Genomic DNA, 25927 nt, shown 5'->3' with positions numbered 1-25927 from the left:
CAGAAGCGTGACGCGGGGTCCGGGTGCCTCGTACAAGCTCGGCCGTTTTCGGCGGCGGTCGGTCTGGCGGCGCGCGCGGTGTTTGGCGCACCGTTCCTCAGTGCTCGCTGCGACTCGAACCGGGTGGGACGTTACCGTGTACATAGCCGTGTACGTTGACTGTGGCCGGCTAACGACGGACGGATCCTGCGTCGTGTGGTAAGTCCGGAGACTTATTTCACGAACCGCCTTCCAGGGGAACACGAGCGTTTCGCGCGGAGTAACGTAACGCGCGTTACGTGTCGCGAGGATACACACACACACATACCGATCGTCTTCGAAGCCGAGAGGTGCCGCACGCATTGCGCGCCGCATTGTGTCACGGGTGCGCATACGACGCACAAGAGAGTCATCCGGTTGGCGAAGGACAGAAGCGGATCGAAGGAGAGAGAGAGAGAAAGAGGGACAGAGAAGGAGTCGGAGGGCGTGCAGGAACGACGGAGAGACAGCGAGCGGGTTGCCTGCGGAGAAAGGAAAGGCGGAAAGGATCACATATTCGGGCAACATGGCCACTACGATCGACGACCGGCAGGAGCTGTTGGAGCAATTCCAAGCGGTGAGTGTGATCACTATTGTCCTTTCCCTTCGTTTCTCGCCGCGCGTGATCGCCGGTTTTTCCACCGGTTTTCCACGAGACCACGTCGGCCACGCGCGGTTCCTTATCGATCGCCGGTTTTATCAGCGTGCTCTCGTGGAAACCCACCCTCGTGGAACGCCGGGTGTCGCCGCCCTATCGCCGCCGCGCTGTCAGTTGGCGCGCCTCCCGCGCACCCTGCGACTCGGAGCTACGTTCAGGAACGTCCTACGAAATGTATACCTTGTCGCGCCGCCCGTCCCTCGTGAATTAAAGCTCGCTTGTAGAAGCAGTTCGAAGTTTCGTGAAAAAGGTCGTTATCGTCTCGCTTTCGGCTGTCGTTTTGGTGATGATAAAGTAATGATAATTACACTTGGTGACAAGATAGTCGGCCGCCTATCGTGAAATGTGCATACGACGAAATGAATGCGGGAGATCGATTCAGCGGCGCACGAATAATCAATAATAATTCGGTATATAATAATAATAATGTCCCGATTACAGACATTCTGTTGTCTGAGACGCGTCGTAAAATCGCGACGCGAAGGAACGATTAACACGCGATGCGAAAATTTCAAAATATCGAGGATATAATTTTTTCCCTAGAGCGGAAACGTGAAAAGTGGATGTGAAATGTTTTCACGTTAAAAAGATCCGTACTTTTCACGAATTCACGCTAGTGGAGAAGATTCATGGTCAACATCCAGAGGTCATCTTCTTTAGAGGTTTTCTTCTGTGAACTCTTGAAAGGTGTACATTTTCTAATTTGAAAATATATCACTTCTCACGTTTCCGTGAATCCGATATTTAGGGTGTCGATCACGTAACTTTTCCCCTAGGGCAGAAATATAAAAAGTGAAACATTTTCAAATTAGAAAATTTACACTTTATCCCGCTAGAAAATTTACGCTTATTCCCGCTGGAGAAGAATCATGATCAACACCCAGGAGGTCACGAATCTTTTTCTCCAGCCTGAATGTGTGAAAAGTGTAAATTTACTAGTTTGAAAACATTGGAAATTTTCACGTTTCCTAGGGGAAAGTGGCATGATCCAGTTCGAGGATCACGCTGGTGGACTGCTCCGAAATTCCTTGTTTCGATAAGCGCAAATTCGAAAGTCCAGAAGGAGAGATAAGGAATACCTCCTCTCGTTCTTTATCGACGTGTGTTTACGGTGTCGCTCTGTTGCGGTATGTGGGAACCGTTGGATGGGGAGCTGACGTCGCGTTCTGAACCGGTCGGCCGCGTAATCGCGACGCGGGAACACCGTGACCTGGTCACTCTTCGTTTCGGGCCGACGATACGCCCCACACGTGTTCGAGCGATGCACTCACTCACAGCAGCTCGCTTCGTCGTTTAAGCCGTGCCGCGCGTCGTGTTTACGTCGCATTCGCCATCGGCTGTTCTTCGCACGGTCTTTAGCTCGAGGAGAGACGCGCTCGAAAGTGAGACGATACTGCGCCGTTGCATATTCGCGTGGCATGGAACGCCTTGTTAAACGCGAAATCCTCTTCCACGCTCTGACCTCGTACGCGCGCAATTCTGGGCGATCAGTCACGCGAAATCCCACTTTGTGGATATTGCCTGGGGATTTCTTTTCTTTTTTGTTTGCTCGATCGCGAGACGACTTTCGGTTGAAGCGTCGTTAATGATCGTAGATTATTACTGATCTTATTGTAATCATTGTTATTAGGAATTGTTAAACATCCGTCTGACTTTATCGCGTTGATAAGCGTCATTGTTTTTTCTTCTCTCGTCGCTCGTCGATGGCGTTATCGAGTGTTTGCAGTTACTAATGGAACGCGGAGAACACAATGTTACCGTGTCATGAACGGCAACATATCGCCAAACTGTTGCTATTTGAAAATATCGCAATACACTGCCCGGTGTATTTAATTGAAGCGCGCCAAGAGAGGATGCGAGAGAGAAGTGATGAAACATCGATCAGACTTGCTTCGCTCGTATCGCTCGAGCCAAATACGAAGTCCAAACACGTGATACGTGTCCTCTCAATCAACACATTAAAATTTCATCTTTCACTTCACTTGTCGCTCTCTTGCGAATCAAAGGTCACACGATGACTTTTATCTCTTAACTTCCGCGCACGTGCATTTAAGAAAAAGTATTATTTATGATTGTAAATCTCCCTGCATACGGTGAAATAATTGTGATCAGAAAACCGTTTTTGCAACAAGAGCACTATTGTAGTTTATTAACGATAACAATCTCCTATGCGTATTGTTGCCACTATTCTTTTGTCGGAACATAAAAAAGTACGGTTGACGCCGAAAATGGCTGCAATTTCAGCGAGATTGACCATTTTTCTCTCTCACTATACGGAACGTTGCGTTTGCATTTGAAATAAACAGCAAAATGGGCGCATTGTCTACACGGAGAGAAAATAAAAAATAATTTTTCAATAGTACTAATAATTACATATTTATTTAAATTTAAGTTCTTACATTCAAATAGAGCAAACAATTGTTTTCAGGAAAACGGTCCTAAGAAAATATATATATTTTTAATAGACTTGAAGAAAAATTTTTTCAGTGAAAAATACATATATTAGCATAAGTAAATAGTAATTTAGCGCCCATCGAAAAATATTGTTTAATTTTTACTTTTTTTTTTCTTAATATATTCTTTTAAATGCTCTTTACTCTCGCTTCTACAATTATGCGACAATTGTTCACGCATTCGTCCTTTGAAGTCGCCAGATGCATCTTGCGAAGGCAACCGATTAATTCTCACCTCGTGCGGCGACAAATTAGACAGACCGCGGATCTGTTCGCGCGGGCTTTCAGGAGTGAGCCTCGTTACCGTGCGATTGCACTCTGCTCTTCGACGGGGAGGGCTTTTCACGGTTGATCGACTGCGAGCAGTGCACTGGCACGTTTCAGAGAACGTTTTTTCTCTCACGGCTCCAATCGTTGGAAAGGCGAACTGACTCCGCGATACAACGTATATATTAAGTCTTTGCGGTTCTCGGGACAGTATCGAGAAGCATGTTGCATCGAGTTGATACTTAATATCCCGCCATCTTACTTGAAGATTTAATCGTGTTGTAGTACGACGTGTTACAATCATTCCTTATCCTCCGCAACGTTTTGAAAAAGATTGAGAAATATAATAAGAATCATTAGAAGTAAAAATATAAAAATAATAGAAGAAATATTTATTAAAGAAATATTTATTAAAATATTTATTAAATATTTATTAAAAAATATATATTAAAGAATTGAATAAAAATATACACGTTATTAAACTAAAATTAATATTCTTCTATTTATCCGTATATAGTTGCACATTATATTTTTGCAAAATTTTTTTATATTTAGAATTTATAGATCCATTCTCAATGAGAATTTTATTTACGTAAAATTTGCGAATTTTTTTTTTTTTCAAATTATTCCCATTGGTAACACTTGGTACGAATATATGTTATTGTGTTGCTTACATTTGTTTTTCTAATTGTTGTCTTTATTGTAACGCTTTAAATTTTTGTTTACATAAATTGAGCGTATTTTAAGTCATCATCGATCGTAAGACTTACTTAGGCTTCGTTTTTCAATAATTAAATTAATCACGTTTGTCTTTTATTAGATTATAGTTTTATTAGATTATTGTAAGGAGAGGCGTACAAAATACTAAAATATCTTAAAAAAGGAATAAGTAAAGATGTATTTGAATAGAAAATGTATTTTTTTAAATTATCTAGTCTAATAATTTGCACACCTGTGTACGTGAATAATCGCAACGATACGGTCGAAATATCACAATTATTAATTAACGGCTCTTAATACGTGAGAATGAAGTGTATATCATAATTATTGGTATAATCAGTGAATCGAGAACAATTAATAATTTATAAATACGGTTAACCAGCTTCTAGAAAAACGACTATATTTTCTAAATAACCGTTCGCACGCGCGCGCGATGGGGTTTTACGGGTCGTCGCGTAACGGTGTCGCCGAATCTTGCACGAGCTTCTTTGCAACTTTTTTCTCCTTTTTTCGGACAGTTCGTTGCCGTAACTCCGTTACCGGTCTATCGGATTTCGCGTTAATCCCAAATGAACGAGCGAGCCTTCTGGCCGGACGTTTAACGGCGCGAGGATTTATCGAAATATCGACGCACTCCTATCCTTCTCCTTCGGTAGAACGTAGCTGTGAATGCAACGACCAGCCTGGTCGGTTTCTCAGCCGTAAGCGAGAAAGAAAGAGAGAGAGTAAGCAGCTCTTTGGCGAATTAAGCTTGAGAACCGCAAACGAGCGACGAACTGGCGACCTTCCTGTCGGGATCGTCGGCTTGATCTTACTTTGATGGAATTTTAATTCGCGCTTTCGCCATTAAACGAGATGCCGCACTAGCATGAAAGAAGATAACGCGCGATCTTAATTTCGAATAGATATCGGAGGTTAAATGCACCGGCCGATGGGAGAATCCACACGCGCGTTGCGCGCGCACCTTCGTATAAAAATTCTATACCGCGTACCTTTTTTTTTTTTCAGGCAACAGTCTCTCGCGTTACGATGAGCTGTGTTCTGCTAGAAAATAGGGCGCTGCTTTTTTTTCCGACGAGCCCGGAAATATTTTCACGGAATATTCTCCGCGTACGTCGCCCGCGGCGATCTCCCTTGCAAATCGGGGGGAACGCGGAGTTCGAGCAAAATAATTTCGCTGTTGCAGCAAAAACATCGTTGCCACTGCATATTCGTTGCGACGGCTATAAAATTCAATTAGCATAGCCAAATTAGCGAATTTCTCGTAATTAAAGCAGAAACAGTTTTGTTGCATGGATGGAAAAGATTCTGCCGAGTGAATTTGTCCTTAGGATGCGTTAATTTGCTGTTGGAACAAAATAGTGTCTTCCTATATGCTTGTTTCTACTAATTTGTTCCTATTAGCTTGTTCTTACAGCAAAATAATTTGTAGATTCGATAAAATAACCCAGCGAACGGCAATTCGCAACTTTTACACGGAAAAAAATCTGGTTGCATTAACCATAAAGGGAACAACCAGATGCGTCTTTACAACCAGAAATTCTGTTTCCTTCAACCAAAATGCCTCTGATGGTTCCTTTTCTGATTAATACCATTAAACTTTTCTTCGTGTAACAAATCGTTTTACTGTCTAAATAGTAACTGGCAGATTTTGTTGCGACAGCGTAAAATTTACTGTGCCAACAAATTATTTATCTCCGTGAGAGAATAATATCGCGTTCGCCGTAACGTTTACCCTCTTTCGCACAAAATCAATATTAACCATTTAATCGCCTCGCGAAGCTCGCGTTCGGTGCTCTCGACGAGAAAATCTCGGCGAAACCGTTTTACACGAACGGGATTCAGGACATCCTCGCTATATGATCGTCTATCAAAAGCGCGAAACGTCCGAGTGACCATCGCGACCGGTCATTCGCGAGAAAAACTTTATCGACGACAAGAAACCCGAGCGAGTCACTGGCTGTGCTCCGAAAATGTCATTCACTGTGCGCTCGATTTTCCCGCCAACTCGGTCAATAAGATTCTGATTGTTCGTCGCGACGACGAGGACGCGCGACGAAAGCGAGACGACGACGGAGGCTCGTCTCGTGCGAACGGAAAAAAGAAAAAAAAGGAACAACGAACCTTGCTCTCGTCGGCGAGATAGCGAAAAATTGTTCCCTTCCGCCGGCACGTCGTCGAGAAAGTCTTCAATTATCTTATTGATCGCGTTGCACACATACACGCACACCGGTGGTGCGAGAGACGCGCAACCCTTTCCCACATCCTGCCTGCCCCGCCGCGGCGTGACGAAAATATATGCAAATGCGAACTCTTCCGTAGGCCACCCTTGCGTGGCAACATGCGTGCGTGTGTGCCTGCTGAATCATCGGGCACGCCGTGCTTTGAAAGCCACGATAAAACGAGCCCCTTCCTCTCCCCAGGGTGGCGCTAATAACTCGGCCGTTTTAATTTCTTTTTACGCGCAGGAAACAATCCGCGCGATAAGAGCGAGCGCTCCCGTAGGTGTTACTTCCGCCGTTTCTTGTTCTGTTGAACTGTTGAACGACTCGATTAGTTCTTAATTACACGACCCACAGCCGCTCGATTTCGATCCGTGCAAATTTTGTTTCGACGTTTACTCGTCTCTCGAGCCGCATTTTCTCTTAGGGCTCAGGCACGATGAAAGAAATAAAGAGTTAAATACAGAGAATTATAGAAATTTAGGGATATAGGAATAAGATATTAAAATAAATTATCGTTTAAGACGCAATGAAAAGTACAGAGAATAAAATATAAGAGCGTTTAAAACGAGATCACTATTTTTGTTATTTTACAACGAATCTTTATTGTCATCATTGATTTTTTTATTTTCTCAATAATTATCGAGTAATTCTAACTGACTTTTATTTGTATATTGATGATCATTATATATTTTGAAAATTAACCCTTTGCACTCCAGCCTAGTAATGCATAGAGGCTATTAGTTCCAAGTACATACCTATGATGCAGGAGAAAAATAGAGTCGTTTCAATAAAACAAAATTTTTATTTCTTAGCTATTTTATAACAAAACATATTCTAACTTATATTATAAAAGAAAAACATAAATTTTAGGACTTAAAATTTCTTAAAGTGCCGAGGCAGCAAAACAACCATGTCGCCGCTACGGCGACAGCGGAGTGCAAAGGGTTAACATTCAGTCAACTACTAAGCCGTACACGGAGGAGAATTGAAATTTAATTCCTTGCTCCTAACTCCCTATATTTATTTCCTTCCTTATTCCTTTTTCCTTTCATTGTGTCTGAACCCTTAATGGACTTCTTCCCTTCGACTTTTCGGAGAGATCGCGCTTTGATTCACGTTACATGATTCAGCGGGACGTTGAATAATTCTTTCGGACAATGGTATGTTATCGCAATGGTGCTAATATACGACGAGAGAAACCGGCGTAATTAGTAAATTACTGCTCTCATGGGCCGAGATGAATTTTCTTGGAGACGTTTCGCTCAGAGAGGCTCGGCCGGCTGGGAAGACAAAAGTGTTTCAACACGCGTCGTCACACTTCGGTGCTTTCCCGAAAGGATTACCGCCCTCTCTGCGACGCGATGATTTCTAACCCTTTACGCATTCGTGCGTGCGTAATCCACGGCGGCGCTATCGTATGCATATTCATGCGCTGCGCGAGGGCGGCCATCAAAGTACACATATTAAAAAGCTATAGAGGGGAAATTGTATTCCGTGTAATTCCTCAGAGTCTGTGATGTACCGGACGTATTGCCGTAATTAAACTGGCTGTCGAATTGCCTTTGAAATCAAGCCCGAGCGGGAATTCTTCTCGCTACATCGGTTCGCGTAATAAAAAATATCGCATCGTTTGACTCTCGAATAGTGCTTTTTGCAAATTACGGGAGATTAAATGGCGCGGCGAACACTCGCGCGAGTGGGCGAAAGGGAGACCGCCGGGAAAACGAACGGAAGTGTCCGCTACGCGAATTCGCAGCTCGCATTTCTCGGCTCTCGCATTTCGCCCTCGAGACGTATTTCCTATCAGACATTCGATTCCGGAATTTCGCGCGTTTTACTTGCCGGCGGCAGTTCACCGCGTCGACGCGACGGATTTTTTCGTTCCGCTCCATCGACGCGGCACCTGCAATATTGCACGAAGAATTGGAGCGGCGGCTCTCCCCGGATAACCGCCGAAATTAAATCGGCTTCTTCTTTGTCTTGCCGCGCCCGAATTATTCATATCGGCCTGCCGCGCGAAACGGAGTGGAATCACCAGTTTGAGGAGAATCCAAAAGCGACGGCGATTAAACCAGATTCCGCGGCCGCTCAAGCGTGGAATCTCGAGCGTCCGCACGCGAAAATCGAGCAGAAATTTGTGCAGAGGCCGGACGAGAATATTTTGTCCACACAGAAAAAGGAAGTGCTAGAATCGAGTGGACGTAATATATTACCTGTTTTTTTCGTCTCTTAAATCGAGTAATATTTTATCAATTTAAGTATATTTTAATAACTCGCGGTAATTACTTATTTGAATGCAATAATATCTTAATTTATAAATGATTTGAACAGAATGTAAGTGTAAACTAGTTCTAAATTTAAGGGAGTATTTACTGGAATTATATGAGACTTCTTTTCCATTGAAGAAACCTCTGGTGGTATTGAATTTAATATTAATTTTCTGTCCAGTTAATATTTTCTAAAAATAAATTCTGATATTCTTAATATTAATGAATCTAATACTTGTCGCAATTGTTTCAACGCATACAAATAAATATTTAATTACACGAAAGAAATATTATATTGCGTAATACTCGATTAAATTTCTATTTTTAACAAATATTTGCTAAGGGTTAACAATCTTGGATCAAATAAAAATTATTTGAACACACTTTTTCCAGTGAATTCGCTGAGAAAAATACTTGAAAATTTATTTATGGGATATAAGATTTATTTCACAAAAATAGGATTCATTTGTGATTTCGCAGAAATAAACCTTACTTCTGTGAAACAAACCTTACATCCCTCACAAATAACATTTTAAGTACTTCTTTTTCGGTGTTCATCGCGACGAAGGATAATTTAATTATCCCGTCGCGTGAAAATGAGCTTCTGGGAAATTAAACGACAGCATCGTTTCGCAATTATTTAAAATCGATTGTTTTAAATCCGTAATTATTTCCCGTGAAAGTCGACTCGCCCGTATCCGCTGCACGTGCGTGACTCTTTCGCAAGTATACCAGTCGAGTCAGGGCGAGTTGCTGTGCGTAAGCGCGAAACGTTACCGCGGGATAAACAGCACGTGCGAGCGAGCGAGCGAGCAGTCCGGCCACCCGAAGCGTCGGCGCCGCGTTGGCACGTGCCGTTCTTTTCTCATCCAGAAACCGTGCCGTTGGTCTCTCCCGAAAAAAGCAGGGAGAAAGACCAACCGCTGCGATCAGGCCTAGCTTGTTCTCTCTCTCTCTCTCTCTCGATAGTGATATGCGGCACGACTGCGAGGGAGAACGGTAATAATATTGACGCGCACGGCATTACATTGTTTGTCGAAACTCCACTGTGTTCTGTCGAATGTGCCGTACGCTCCATCGTGTGGATTTCCTTCGTTTGCGAGAGAGAAGAAAATGACTGACCTCACTGAAATTACAGTCATTTCCGGCGCAAACTATATCTTTTCGTTTCGAGCGAAAACTTTCAACGGAAAAGTAGTGATTATTTCATCATGTACAGTAACAACAATAACAGCAATAATAATAATAATAATTCTAATGACCCCAAAATATACTGATATATATGAGTAATATAATACAAATAAAGAACGATAGAACCAGTTAAGATAGAACCAACAGTAGGGAATCAATAGGCAAGGTAAACAGCAGTGCGGCTGATACGACTGCCTTATCTGTGTGAGTCCTTTTTAGCTAATTAGTTTATTATCTATTAGTTTATCGGCTTTTAGCTAATTTTCAACTGAATATAATTGATTGCAAATAAGTACGGAAGTAACGAAAAACATAATCAGCAATCGATATCATTATCTCTGGCAAAAAATAGAATTTTTTACGGTAGAACGAAATAGGAAAAGTAAAAATGCAGAACGAACGGAGGAAGGCAAAGCATTGTGACGTTTCACGTCTGTGAAGGAGATGGCAGCACGAAATTTATAGTCGTAAATAACAAAATATTTTTTTCAATGCCCTATTTTAGAATCTTACTTCTTTTTTTCTTTTCAAGAGACATTTCGGGCACAATTTCGCGTGGCGCGACATGGCGAGATCGAATCCGATTCAATTCGGATTTCTGGATTTTCCGGCATCGCTAAGCTGCCCTTTTCCCGAGATAATCGCGGCGGCTATTAAAAGCGCGAAGGTTCGCTACGTCATTACATAACCGCGCCCGAAAGTGGCCGCAGACTGTTAACGGGTACATTTCATGCGCCGCGGGTTCTTGAGATATCGTGAGACCGGTGTAGTCGGGCCAAAACTATTTCATAGCTTCGCGAGCGTGAAATTAATGCAGAATTGCGCACCGAGGTGCGCGCGAGCGCCAGAGAAATATGTATCTCTTGTACCACGCTGTCGATTTAATTAAAACGGCGGATCGTAGCCGCCGACGACGGGAACAAATGCCGTGAACGTTATTCGCGTATCTTCCGTTATTTTGCGTAATCATTGTTATATCGTCTCCTGATGCAAGTGTATGGAAAAAAGAAATTAGCTGTCCGTACGATATAACTGAGAAGTTTGCTTACCAGATCTGATTTTAGCTGTACGGAAAAAAATGAATCTTAAATCAAGAATGGATATTCTCATATATAAGCAGGAATATCATAATCTTCTTAGAAGACTTTCAGCCTCGGTTTGATTGAATTTATATTGACGCAAGTGTTGACTGAAAATCTTCTAAGAAGATTGTAATATTCTCGCTTATACATGAGAATATCTGTTCTTGATTTAAGACTAATCTTTTTTTCGTGTGTGGGAGCTAATTTTTTTTCCTTTTTTTTTTTCGCGTACGACTATAGTCATGAGAATAGATCTGGTAACTAAACTTCAGTTGCGCTATATAAACAGCTAGTCCTTAGCTGTGGGAGCTAATTCTTTCCGCGTACGTCGTTCACGATCGATCGATTCGCCGGCTGCTGTTCGGAAATCAGTGCGATGTCCATCGGGAATCGCAGAGATGTCCCTCGCTGTTATCTCCACGTTAATCCACCGAGACGACGCGAAATTCGTAGCGCGACGTCTCAATATCGCGTCATTGTACACGTTCTGTGTATAATGCTCTGTGTACACGTTTGTTGTGATAACGAGGCGCGAGATAAGCGCCGATTAATTCGACCGATGCACACATCGTCTTATCGCTCGCCGGTTATTTGCGTACCTCGTTCGGGCATTCCTCGAATTTTTGCGGGGCGCGCGAGAGAGACGGGGCCGGCGAAGGCGGGTGCGGCCGTCGTCTCGTCGTGCGCTTAGAGAGGCCTCCACGGCTCCTTATCATTCATGGCTAACAATGCTTTCTACTCCATTTGTTGCTCAATTGCGCACCGCTCGGGTCGCGACGCAGAGCCGCCGCGATTGTTATGCAATTGCACGCCGCTGGAATGGTAAGCGGAGCCGCGCGATCGACTGCTCAAAAGTAAGATCGTTGCGCAACCTAAGTCGCATTAGGTGCTCCGTATTGCACATATTTTCCAGATCAGCGGTTCTCAAATGATGCCCGTCTCGGATGGGAGGAGAGAAGCACTCGTTCTCTCTCGACTGTTTACGCGCTTGTCGGGAGAACTCAATGGGCAGTAAATCATGCGAGTGCCCGCGACTGGCGTGAAAAAAACGATTACCGTGTCACGTGTACGCGACTATATCACAGGCAGCGAGGGTGACATCGAGTGAAAGCGATTGAACGTAATTGGTCCGTAGAATGCTAGATTTTCAGTGGTAATAGTACACGGAGGGAAAGGAATTGAAATTTGGCAAAGGAACTTCTTGTCCACAATTTTGCTTTAAGACGTAAGCAGTAAGCAAATTGATCGATCACGATCGATTATTCTTCTAATAAACGATCGTGTTTGGTAAATTTGATTTCTGCTTACGTCTTAAAGCAAGATTGTGGACAACGGATAAATGTTTCTCACGATATTTTTTCGATATTTATTGGTTGGAAAAAAATGTGACTGTGATGATGGAATAGATATTTTTTGTGAGATATACGTAAGTTTTCTTGTTAATTGGTTTATTTGCTAGGAACTTAAAATTTTATTTCGCCGTATTTAAATAAACGTTTATTTCTGTAAATTACATTCTGTACATAATGCACATTACAATATCACAAACATGAGGATATTATTTATTTTTCTTAATTAACGTTTTATTTATATGTCAATTAAGCTAATTGAGGTGTACACATAATAGAAAATAATATATACATATTTAAATATGTATATTTGTAGATATATCGCGAGTTTTATTATAAATTGTAAATTTCCCACGACTATATCTTCAGAACAAAATGGTAAAAAATTCTGAAATTTGTATACAATGTCTCTGTATTAGTTCTTAATATCACAGCGATTTTTCCTTAAAATCCTAAATGTGTTTTAGAAGAAATTAAAAATAGAAGTTAAAAATAGGACATTAACCTCAAAGGATAAAAAGTGTTATCTCCAATTGCGATTATCCTAGCTTTCGAATGGTCAATCGTCTTCTAGCTTTACAGACGTATAGATGATAGTCTTTCCATCAATATGCAGTTAAAATTGAAAGGAATTCCTAAGGAAATGACTTGACGAATCAACTATCTTAATGGCGCAACAATGTACGGTGAATTCCGCGCGTGAATCATTCCCGGCTACTTACTGTGTATATAACAAGGGAACGGTATTTTTTTCGTCACCTTGAGACTAACGTATTCGAGAAACAATCGCGCTCGCTCGTGGTCGCTGGGTTATTGTGTCACGCGCGACACACTTGGCTCATGAATGTTGCCTGGTGCGAAACGCAAATTCCGGCGGAGATGACGTAGTAATGGACGTACAACACCAATCGTCATGAAGATACAGCCGAATTACTGGCGTGACGCAAAAGATCATTCCGTTTCTTGATCAAAATGTACATGTAATATGAATTTATTTTTAAATGCAATGAATCAATTAAGTATGCGCTGTTTTATTCGATGACTCGCCGCCTCTCCAGTAGCCGCATGATCCCATAGTCGTAGAAAATCTGGGATTTCTGAGCAAAGAACTGACGAAGAGACAGAACTTCTGCCAATATTATAATATTCGAGAATACAGTTTTATTTGATTCTTCAATTTTTATTTTGTTAAAAGGTTTATCACAAATTTTTCATAAATTTTCTACCGTTTACACGGTTGTGAATTTTTCCAATTTTACGGTAATTCAAAGAGAGTAACGAGGAATGGAAAAAAGAAAGTAAATTTCCCTCGCTGCTACCTTTGGCTTGAAAATCCAGCGAACTACTGAGCGTTTCGTAATATTTTCTGCACGGTCAGCCGCTTTTTCGTTCTTACTACCGCCGGCGCATACATAAATGCATAATGTTTTCCTTGTTTGCGGGCGCGGGTCGACCGGCGGTCGTCTGCATTGGAAATGCAATCCGCGAGGAGGAGAGACCGCCGCCTCGAAGAGAACCGTCGCGCCATGAATGCGTTCGTTATGATCACGGGAAACTTATCAATCTGCGGCTTCTTGCCGTGGCGAAAATTAATCACTGAATTCTGCCGGCGATTCGGCGCCTATGCGGGCCGTCGTTCATTGCGAGTTCAAATGCGACGTCCTTCGATGATGCGAACGAGCATGCGCGTGTATCACTTCATGAAGTCAAAGATTCAAGAGCCCGCTTTAATTGCCAGTTGCATATATCCACAGAAGAGAGAAAGAGAGACACGCTCGACAACTCCTTGACTAAAGCACTAACATGATAAAAGATAATCGAGCGTTTTAATCAATTTATGAGAGCAATTAATACAATAATGACACACTGAAAGGAGGATTTAGCAACAAATATCAAGATTTAGTTAACAGACTGAGAAAAAAAATACTTACAAATTCATGGAGGATGTAAGGTTTATTTCACAGAAGTAAGGTTCATTTTTGTAAAATAAGGTTTTTATTTTTGCGAAATAAACTTTACATTTTTCAATGTGTCAAATAAATTTTTAAGTATTTTATTCTCAGCCGGCATATATTAAGCAAACTTGTTACCAAATCCTCCTTTTCATGCACGGAGGTACGATGAGATTATTCATGAAGAGACGGAATTCGCCGTCGCGGAACGTCCAGGCGATCTTCAAAATTTAACGACGACCAGTGGAGATCTCAATTCACACACCGGATGATGAAACGGCCGATGGCTTACGCAAGGTGCACGCTCGCAAGGTACACGCTCAGCGTGTAATCTGATTTCGTTATGGACGCGGGCACGCTGAATCCGCGCCTTCTCGTCATTCTGTCGTCACAATTAACCGGGCAAACGCAGTTTAGTCGGACAGCAATTACGCGTACTCGGCCGGCGAGCGCCCTCTTACCATTGTTCCAGCTTTGAACGCGACAACGATCGCTAAGTAGTAGCCATCTAGTTACTCGTTCCAGCGCGACACCGCTGAAGCGCGACCTAGGATCGATGTAATCAGCGGTCTCTCTCAGCGGGCCTCGCCTCTCCTAAGAAGGCCTGAAAAAGACGCGCACGGTCGATTCCTTTCTCAGCGTTAGACAATGTACCGTCTGAGAGCCAATTCTCACGTAGATGTACACCCCGTAACGCGTACGTGTGTTGGTGCGCCATCCGACGTGCGCGCATGCGTGTTACATGCACGCATGTTCGTTCGCGGTTTCGGTTCTCACGCTTAGCTCCTTAATTACGCCATGTAGTTATAATTAATCCTTTCTCGGCGCATGGCGAGGTTCCGTAGTTTAAGATAAGGCGAAGCGCGATGAAACGAGCCGTTTTCAGCGGGTTCCGCTCTCGGAAGCTCGTTTATCTCTCACGTCGCGAGACTCTAATGCAAATATCGCTGTCGCACGACGGTAATTTCGTCCTTACAGACGGTCCAATTACGATTGCAAATCGGTAAGATCGAGAGATCGACCGATAAAAGCCCTCCCACACATACAGTTGTTGTTTTTTTGAATACAGAGTGTCCTCCAGAATCAACGTCCTTAACATGACAGATCTTTAGAGATATTTTAAGACGAATGTTCAAGTACGAAGATATCGAGGAAGGTCCTTTTTTGTTCACCTCAATCCCTTCTACGCCTTTACGAAGTTTGTCCCTGTCGGTCTGGGACACCCTGTATATATTGTAGACTAAAAGATTGTATATACAAGATATACGAAATTAAATTATTTGGTTGCAGTAATCAAGCATGTGGCCGGCATACTGGTGTTAACTAAATTTTGATTCATAGCAACTTCTCAATTTTCAACATAACATATCTTTGTGAATAGAGCCTAAACCTCTGTAAGAGCAAAGACCACTTAAAATTGACCGAAAATAAAAACGATTTTAGTTATTCACTCAGTCGTCCGAAATTTAGTTTGCGAAAAGCCCCGCTTTTCCGGTCTTGTATCTCGGGAATTATTAATACCTCGATATTTTTATACTTGAAATTTCTTAGAATATCCCGAAGAATTTTATTCATGTTGAGAACATACGCTGGTTTTTGGATACTTTATATAAACCGTACGATATCATGAGACAAGGAAAGATCGAGCTGAAATATGTGCATTAATAACCGCGGCTTTATCGACCAATTCCTCTTTCCTGTAATTCCACCCGTTTACTGTTTGTACAATTCGCTCGAGGCTCACGCGATAAAAGTCCTCTCACAAATACGCTTGCACCGTTGCAATTTCGCTACTTCGGCGCTGACGTCCGGTATATTTTAGCATCGAATACTGGGAACGTCGTTTCGCGTGGCGGCTACCTCGAAAGAATACGAAATGCCTGTCTTCCGCAGGAAACACGCCCGTTCGAGCAAGCCGGCTCAATATTCCCGTGCTCGCGGAGATTCTCCAGGAATCCCCGAACTTCGTCCTCGCCGCGAGGAAATACGTATTCTCGGCGTTCTCTCTCTGATAAAAAGGAAAGGAAGCTTGTGAAAAATCTCCGCTACGTTGCGACAAGCTGTCTCTCGGCCTGAAATTACAAGCTTAAACGAATAATTGAAAATCGTCCGTTTAAATCGAGCGGGGCGGCTCCCACTCGATGCAATACCGGTCGTTTTAAAATTTATTTACACCGAGAGGAAATTTAGATAAATTACATCGTGATGAATCAAATCTAATCGTGCGGAGAGAGCGAGAAAGCGACAGACAGAGAGAGAGAGAGAGAGAGAGAAGGAGAGATAGTCCGTCCCCTCTAATGGTTGTTAGGATATCAACGCGATTATTCCTTATGAACAAATGAGGCATCTCGAATTGATGAGTCAGATCTCAGCGGATATATCTTTTTACGGGACTTAGGTCGTGGCCTAATGGGTTCGCTCGAGTTACCGATTATCCGGCCGCGCATTGCCGTCAAGTATCGCTGTACTTCAATCCGCCAATCGCGCGCAGCCATCGCGCTTTCGCCCCGATCTTTGTACCGCGTCATTGAAACTCAATCGTTGCCCGCGTCAGCGAACGGGGTGAGCAGCGAGCGAGTGCGTGTGCGGGCTTCTCGATAATAAAAGTAACGTTGCGCAGCTACCGGCGATATCAATAGCATATTCTACGCGGCGAGCGCACGTGGTTTAATATTAAATGTGAAGCCGCGTATTGTTAACCCGTTTATCCGATAATGCTGCTAATTGGAAGTACACGTGCGCGCGTACACAGCCGGGAAACAGAAACAAAATCAGAGGGTGAAAGGAAATGTGGAAAGCAACAATTTCCAAATCATTCTCTTTTTAGCCAAAATGTTTTCCACATTGGACCCGTCATTTTGCACTTTCAAATTTTGATTTTATTCAGATTTGAAATCAGAAGCCTAAGAAATTATTATGTATAATTATTGTACACATGAGTAAGCCGTAGTTATTTTTTTTTAATTTAGCTACTATATTAAATTCGCAAATCTAATTTTTTTTTATTTCGATTTCATATTCGCAATCAGCAGTCCCAAAAACTCTCGTATACTAAAATTCAGCAAGATACGTTCAATAGAAAAATTTGTGCAACAAAAAGTTAACGTAAAGGTTAAGCCCGAGTTAACCTGGGCAGAATTGTGCATAAAAACTACTTAACATTTATATTATTTGTCTAATCGTAGAAAAACCGTACGTTGAGAAGTTAATATGTGTATCACGGGTACGATAAAGCGCGATTTTTCCGGTTCTCGGAGATTAGATTGTCGGAGGAAATTTGAATGAGACTGTTGATTGTGATCTTAGGAAGTTGGGGTGTCCCGTCCGCACCCATTCGCGTTCTCGTTACACAACGCTATTCTGCATCGTCGTTGTTTCATGTCGTCCCCGTATCGCGGTTTCTTCGCGGTAATTATCAGGAAACCGCCAATGCCAGAAATGGAAATCGCGGTCGAGCGCGCGGTCGCAGATTCTTTAAATGCCGCGGAACAGTACGGCCACTGTCGTCGTCGTCGGGCTACTTCCTTTTTGCGGACTGCAGTCGTCTCGTTAAGGCAGGGAAAGACCGTAGAGTCGTGCGAGACACCACGCGAAATATTAAATTCCGCATCGTCGCCGACAGACGTGTGGACGGATAGACGGACGGACGACCGGCTCGGATGCGGCGGACTGATAACTTGCGAAACTGTCATATGCGATAAAATCGCGCAGCGACATTCTCGAATGAGGTGCCGCGGAGATGCGCGACTACGATTCACTCGTGTTTTTTATTGTTTCACGCAGAAAAAAGTGATGGAATCAATTAAACGTAATTACTTGTTTTCAGTCCCTTGAATTATATTTCTGTCAATTTAAGTATATCTCTATCAATTTAAGTATATCTATATAATTATATAATATATAATAATATAAGTGTATTTATATAATATTATATAATATATAATAATATATAAATATATTTAAATATATATAAGTGATTAAATATATTTTAAATATATACAAGTTATTAAGTATATTTTAATATCGTACACTAAATCTTTTAATTCAGTAATATCTTGATTTGTAACTGAATTACTGAATGTAAGTGTATAAAATGTAAGTGTAAAAAATTCTAAATTTAAGAATTTACTAGGATTATGTAATACTTATTTTCCATTGAAGAAACCTAGTGGCTTTAATTTAAATATTTCCGTCCGATAAATATGTTCTAAAAATAAATTCTAATATTCTGAATACTGTGAATTTGATGACAAGTCATTAAAAAATTTATATCGTAAAAAATGGATCGTTATATAGTCACTTTTTTCCCGAGCTGTTAAATTTGTAAAATCATTTTATACATATTTTTGCCGTCTCTCTTAATAAAACTGCTCTCAAAGCGTATCTTGTATCATTCATGCCTCTAGACTTGTTATAAATTTTCAAACCGTACTATGAAAAGAACTTGCTCTATATTAAATTATCCAAAGATAATCTGGCAAGATTGAGTAAGTACTACTTTTTCGCTTAAATGGTATTAGTTGTTTTCAGAATATGAACGGAAAGTGTAGTTTTCCGTCATCTCTCCTTCCAAGAAACAGTTATTATTTCATCCTTTTTATTCCGGTGACTGGATGGCAACGCTGTGTTACTTGAACGGTAGCACTTTTTTTCAGTGTGCTTGTTGCATATTCAGCGAGAGTTTATTATAAATTCAACGTCGGATTGATATTGTATTTTCGCATCAGTCTCGCTTGAGATATTATCGCTGTCGCGATTATCCTCGGAGAGCACATCGGCGAATTTGTTTGTTGTAATTCGAACGAGAGACTAACCGTATCCACAATCACACTTTCGGATACATCCGAGATACTTTAATGTCTCTTTCGATCGTACACCGGTTCTTTGATCGACCGAAAAGATTGATAAGTCCTTATCGATCTTATCAAATTAACGCTGCAGGAATCGCTCGTACAAATATGGACATGAAAACGTCCGACCCGTTCCCGGTCGCGTTATTGTTATCACGGCGCCATCCACGGCGACGTTCACCGTCGATAAGTGTCCTTGCAGTCGAGGAAGTCGAGATTGATAGCGCGATCCGCAATTATGGAGAGAAAAAAAAACACGCGATTTCTCGAACGCGCTGCCCGTCGAGTGTTTCCTCGACGCGAGGAGCGACATTGAGTCACAATCGCGGCCGCGAATTTGTTTGGTTTCCCACGTCAGAGCGGCTGGCATCACGTTCGGGAATCGATGATTCATTGAGTCCGCGCGATCGTTCGGTGAGATTTCATTTCCGCGGCTTTCGCAACGCAGCGGTGGGTGCTCCACCTGGGTCACGTTCGGCTTTATATCTCTCCTCTTCGATTCGTTCCCGCGTTCGTTTTCTCCATTATGCAACGCGCACGATGCACTTACTTTATGAAGGATCCGTTCCGATTCTTCTCCGCGATTTTTGCCCGCGTGAAGAAGAACTCGAGAGAGAGAGAGACGGCGGCGCCTCTTTGACCCTTCTTCCGCACGCATTAGCTTCTTTCTTTTTCCCCCTTTTCCACAATAAGAGAGAACGAATATTGTCTTCATTTCTCTAACGGTCGCGATATGTCAAAGGTACTAACTCCGGCGAGTGTGAAATTGCTTGCAGTAACAGGTGCTCGCTATGGCGTGAAATATTGTTTTGTTTCGACGAAACAATTACATTCCCCCGCCTCCCCTTCCTCCTCCTCCTTCTCCTCTTCTTCTGTCCCTCATTTTCTCTTCCTTCCTCGTTGTCGTCGCATGATTAAACCCCGGCTAGTAATTAAATGCAGGACGCTTTTCATATCGGCGAAGATTATTCGATTTTAAACACGGATGAATAACACGCGAGCACAAAGAGAAGGAGAGGAAAAGAAAGAGAGAGAGAGAGAGAGAGAGAGGAAGAATAAAATTGTGCTACGTCAGAACGCTGATCATTGTCCGCGACCCGTGATTCGTGAGCCATGATTCAGTCTCGATATGCATAATACGCATCAATATTCCACAATGACCCACGATGGAAAATCGGCCTGTGCGATCTTGAGTCATCGAAACTATCATCGCGATCATTACTCACGAATTCCGGAGACCTGGTTATGTGGAAGAATACTCTCACGGCATATCGTGATTCATCAGATTAGAAAATTGCCACCAATTGCAAAATTAAAAATTATAGTTTTAAAGGCTCGAAAAGAATTCGTTTTTTTTTTCATTTTTCTGTGACTTTTTTCGGTTTCTTTTCGCGGACGAATGAAGAAAATGGGTGAACCCGTCTTTTTCATTTTCCCACGGATTTTTTCGGTTGCTCTCCGAGGAAAAATTGAAGAACACAGTTTTTTTAAAACCATAATAAAAATCTCGCGATCGATATATTGTTTGAGACATTTTATTGTGTCGCTCATAAGAAACCGCGCAGATGCAAGGAACAATTTCATCGACGCGAGACCGTAGCCGGCGTTTATTCACCACTATGTATTGCACTTCACTGTCGATCATAAATCCCTACGACTCTTCGTGACTCCGATACTTTGTGTGTTTTCGCAATTCACGATTAGCGCGACTCGCACGTGCGCGACGTTTGCACGCTCGTGGAAGGAAGGACGGCGAACACGTAAACCACCGCCGCCGCGGCACACGTCAATCAATTTAATCGCCACCAACGAATCGGCTATTGGCGTAATTCACGCCTGTCATTAACTCCGACTACATTAGGTTTCTCTTTCCCGCTCATTCACTCTCGCTCGCTCGTGAGTCGAATCACGCTTGGATTAGACGAGCGAAGATCGCGCGACGAAGACGACGCGATAGATCGTTATCGGGGGAACCGTGAGATGCAACGATGACGGGCCGAATAGAAATTTTCCCAGATTTTTCCATGTACAGCATAGATTCCGATTAGAATTTCCAATGTTCTCCCAAAATAGGTCATCTCACTACAATGTGAGAACCTGCGTAGATTTTCTAATTAGAGTCTACCATCATTTTGAAAAATCGGACTGAGATCCCAATTAGATCCCAAGAAACTTTTTATGTGAAAGGCGTATCGCAGGCTCGCCTACGGTCAACATTGATATCGAAAATGCACGGCCTTATTTGTGAGGACCGCAATGTCAGTAGCACCGGATTTCGCGCCGTCCCCGGTGCCGTACACCCTGCGGTCGCGCCTTGCGTCAATATTGCGCGGCCCCATGTGTGTATGTGTGTGTTTTGTAGCGCACACACGTATACTATGCTATCCGCAGGCTGCCGTTTCAAAACGCGATTTCATCGCGGGAACGCGAGTAATAAGCGCGATGAGATTTGCGCAACGACACGTCGAGCCCGTGTGTCGATTTTCCTTCCCGATAACAGGACCCGAGAAAGTCGAGGGGGGGGGGGTCGCGCGGGGATCGATAATTAGATGCCCATTTCTAGAGGCACTGCTATAATCTGGCTTGCAGGTAGTTGTCTCAGGAGATTCCTCAGGAAATCGCCGTTAATGTGGGAACGGTGAGCGCGACGAGAATCGCGAAATGCCTCATCGAGTTGAACTCTTTGATAAGGTCAATATTCCTTAATAAATATTTACTTGAATAAATATTTACGTAGCAATTTTTTTTCAATGTAAAATTTCAGTTGTGCTATATGGACAGCTAATTCCTTTTTTTCCGTGGCTCGAATGCTCGTCTACGGTGAACAATGCGCTTTTCCTCCACGTTCCTCCCGAGGTGAATTAATCTTAGAAACGATGAGACGTGTGCGAGTATCCTCCGTTCATTTTTTTTTATTCACTGCATCTCAATCGAAGTGCGGTACCCGTGTTTGGCGATGGAGGGATGGGGGGGGGGAAGAGAAAGAGAGAGAGAGAAACGTCCTACGCATTGCGCGTAAATCCGGTTACAGGATTCCTTAATCGGCGACGGCGGTGCCGAGATTGCTCTTGAAACGTTTCGCACGTAAACGCGCGCGTTACGCAAGCGATCCGCCGCGAGGAATCAACGGGAGGAAAGATAGCGTCGGGAGAGGAATCGTATCTGTATCTCAGCCGAGAGCGACTCCCCCGTAAGAGCCGATTATCGCCACTCTAACCAACGTCTCCGAAGAGATCGAACTTTTTGCGTATTCCCGGTGGAGTGCACCGATGCGATTTATCCGAAGAGAGAGCTTTATCATCATTGGGAAGCTTTCGACGGGCCGGTGAAACGGCTCGTGGTAATTTATTCGAGCTCGACGAGGACGAGGACGGCACGTCTTAATGACATGCACGGATTTAAGTTGAGAAAGCCTCGGGGGGACAGCTCGCGTCCTAGAAACAGCGCGATTACGCGAGGCAATTGTCGGTGACGAGTTCTTTTGAAATTCGCTCGGGGAATACGAATTTTTACTCGTGTCCGTCCCAAGCGTGCGACGAAGAGAGTAACGTCGAGATGTCGTGGCGGCTGCTTCGCGCGTTATTCCAAGTAGCCTTATATCGGTATTCGTCTCCTCTTCTTGACACCTTGATCGATAATCATTTACATACAATTATGCCGCGTATAGTCACGCGAGAAGACGCACCAGCGATTTATATGTTCGATGATACGTAGCAATACGTACGCCATAAAAGCAATACTCAATAAATTTTCCTACGATGAGACGTAGGTAGCTTGAGGATTGATATTAAGCTCTTCTTTAAGACGTTAGTTTAATTCTTTAAAGCCCACGTATCGGTCCTATTGGAGTAAAACGTAATCTACAAAGTCGTCTTAAAAAACGTTCCCGATGAAAATTCTTTTTGTCCGAATAAAATTGACCGCCGAAAAATACGATTTTCCGAATGTATATAATTATCGGGCGTTAAAAGAATAAAAATGAGGAAATTCAAATTGTTTTATTTAAATTGTATTTATTTTTTGCTTGTTTATAACATAGTCGTTGAATAACATTGGATAAAATTTTCATAAATAACATACTTGCGTTTTTCACTAATAACTTTATATAAATTCGAGCGTCGATAATTATATCGACGGAATCATTACTTTACCAACAAATAAAATTTGAGGAAGGCCCAAAGTTAATGTACATTATTATGTTACGTTATTATATATAGGCCTCAAAGGATTAATTAGATTATCGACGAGGTTATGCGAAAATTACTTCATGCCGCATCTTCGTTTCGCGTTGTTTGCGAATCGAAAGAGATTCGCGCGATAAGAAGTATAGGAGCCGCTTTGTTTGTTGATTTTAATTATCGAGGCACACTTTGAAAGCACGCGTTAGAAGGAGGTAACCTTCGAGCGAATTCTAATGACGTCTAATCGTGCGTTATCTTGGTATGTGCGAGATAACACGTAGTGTAGTGTACGAATATTACCTTTGAAATATAACAATAGAACGCGGCTTCGGCGAACGTAGTTTAAAAAAATAATTCGTCGGTTTCTTGCAGCAAGTTTTCGCCCAGGTAGACATTTTTTTATACGACTGAGTTGAGCGATTCGGAATTCTGTCAACGATGATCGGCGTAAATTCTACGAACGTGTGTTTAGGACGATCACAATGATGAATCGCGTTATGTCTTTTTCCATCAGCGATCTTACCTGAGGAATAATAACGATACGACATTGATATTATCTGTTTAACGCGTTGATTACTGTGCCGTTAGTGAGTACATACAGAAAAATACTGCATTCAAGTAAATATGCTACTTTTTTCGGATATTTCGTAAATTTGTATATCCCTAATATATCATAAGTTCTTCATAAGCATCAAATTATTCAAATATATTCCGAATTTCAGTAAATTTAATATCTCAATCAAGAATATTAAGTAAAAATAAAAATTTCGGTTTGCTTATTCAAATTAACCGAATTTAACTGTTTTTCTTTGTTAAAGATTATCATAATTAAAAATTATCATAATTTTGAAAAGAGAATAAATTCTTTTTTTGAAAATAATAATTGATAAGATAAGAAGATAATGATTATAATGATAAAATTATCATAATTTTGAAAAGAGAATAAATTCTTTTGAAGATGTGATAACAAACTTGTCTAATTTTTCAAAAATTTCTAATGAATATATTTTAAAATTATTATAAAAAATCTTTATTAAAATTAAATATTACTTAAAAGAATGTAGATCGAGTATTCGCTTTTTTTAGCAGTAGAATAATATTTTTTTTCGTATACTATGATTTCATCGCATATATTCGTCATTAATTTACCGATGAAACGTAACTAATTGTACTCAATGTCTTAAATATGCGATTACAGGGAAGCTAACCGAACTAATTAACGAATATGTGCGTCGGGAAATGTGCGTATTTATTGTGACTTTGGTTATTCAAGCTTCAATGAAACTTCAGAACGATTTGTGGAAATCAACGTGGCAATTAACGTGTTTAATGAATATACACTTCCGTCCCGTAAATGATATTAGTTTTGAAATTTCCGAGGTTGATAAATTTTATAATTCAGTATCCTTTAACCGCGTGCAGAGAAATGTAAATTCATGTTCGTTCGTTTCTCCACTTGTTATATCGAGCCAACGATAATATAGAGACATTTTTTTGCGGAGATCGAATCGATTCGCGTAGACAAAGCTCATGGAATAATTCAATTTTACCGTCTATTAGTTTGCCATCACGATGTAGTAACGCTTCTCTCGAATCCACTGTACACACGTAGGAGGTATCTTGGGATGACGTAGCAATGCGGTTGCCTTGGGAGCGAGAAAATCGAATAGCCGCGCGTTCGCGGAAAATTGCATTTGCTCGTCACGGTCGTTTGGTTCATTCTCAGAGACGTCTGCACGTCAGAAAACGTAAGCAAACTTATTGATTTTATCTTGTATATAATTGTCACTTCATGAACGGCAACATTGTCTCATCGTGTCTCATGGAAAATCGTGCGATCAACAGCGAGCGATTATATTTTCTTTAAACTTCGTGCAGTGAAATCTCACAATGAAATGAAAAGTAACAGTATTTCCACTCGATAATGAAAATACCGCCTCTCGAAACTACAAGAATGAATGTTTTTATTCAAGTGCATTCTGACTTTTTATAAGCGAATGTTTCAGTCGATTGCGGAATGAATATGTTTCTATGATGATGGAGAGTATCAGATCTGTTCTTTAGTTTTAAATGAAAATATTTACTCGACGATTCAGAGTGAAGAATTCACTTGGAATGAATAAAAAGTCACACGAATTCGAGTGATTTCCCCGAGTCGAAATTTTGATATTACTCTGACGCCCTTGAGAATAGTTTGTGTCTACTTAGACGGTCTAATAAAAATCTGCCAATACTAACACACTTTAACTTCTTTCTTGAATCTTTAATTCTACAGATTAAACTTTAATGCAACCTGCGGTAACTAATTTTGACGCTAAAACAGTAATACAGAAATTTAAGATTTCATCAGGGTGAAAAAATAGGAATTATATTATTTATATTATTAGAATTGGAATTTAATCTATTTTGCTACTTAGCTCCTATGTTGTAGAATTAAAGAAATTAAAATTAAATTAAACTTAAATTTAACACAGGGCGAAAATTTCGACTCGAATTGGTGGATACTCTGCTTTTCGAATGAGATTTCGCTTCAAGAAATTGAAAGAATTTCTTTATGGATTTTATTTATTTATTAATTTTGATGATTTCGTAGGAACTTTCGCTCCATTGCCAGACTCATTAAGTCAAAGGTCGTCATTTTTAATTAAAGTGCAGTTTCACTTTCGATTCATCATTCTTAATGAAACCACAGCTGCAATCGCTGCGCGAAATCT

The 25927-nt window shown here is 41.6% G+C and overlaps 1 protein-coding gene across 1 annotated transcript in view; it reads left to right on the top strand.

The window, feature by feature from the left end:
- The window catches only part of LOC106746501 (plastin-2), a 41817-nt gene continuing 15890 nt past the window's right edge, over nt 1–25927 (top strand). The window contains exon 1 of the mRNA XM_014623153.1: nt 1–595. Within this exon, the coding sequence (XP_014478639.1) occupies nt 545–595 (51 nt within the window). The 5' untranslated portion in view covers nt 1–544. The remainder of the gene's footprint in view (nt 596–25927) is intronic.

This window comes from Dinoponera quadriceps, unplaced genomic scaffold, assembly GCF_001313825.1.
Source record: "Dinoponera quadriceps isolate SergipeBrazil2010 unplaced genomic scaffold, ASM131382v1 scaffold1850, whole genome shotgun sequence".
Lineage (NCBI taxonomy): Eukaryota > Metazoa > Arthropoda > Insecta > Hymenoptera > Formicidae > Dinoponera > Dinoponera quadriceps.
The sequence above is the reverse complement of the archived record's forward strand: the minus strand, read 5'-3'. Positions and strand labels throughout refer to the sequence as shown.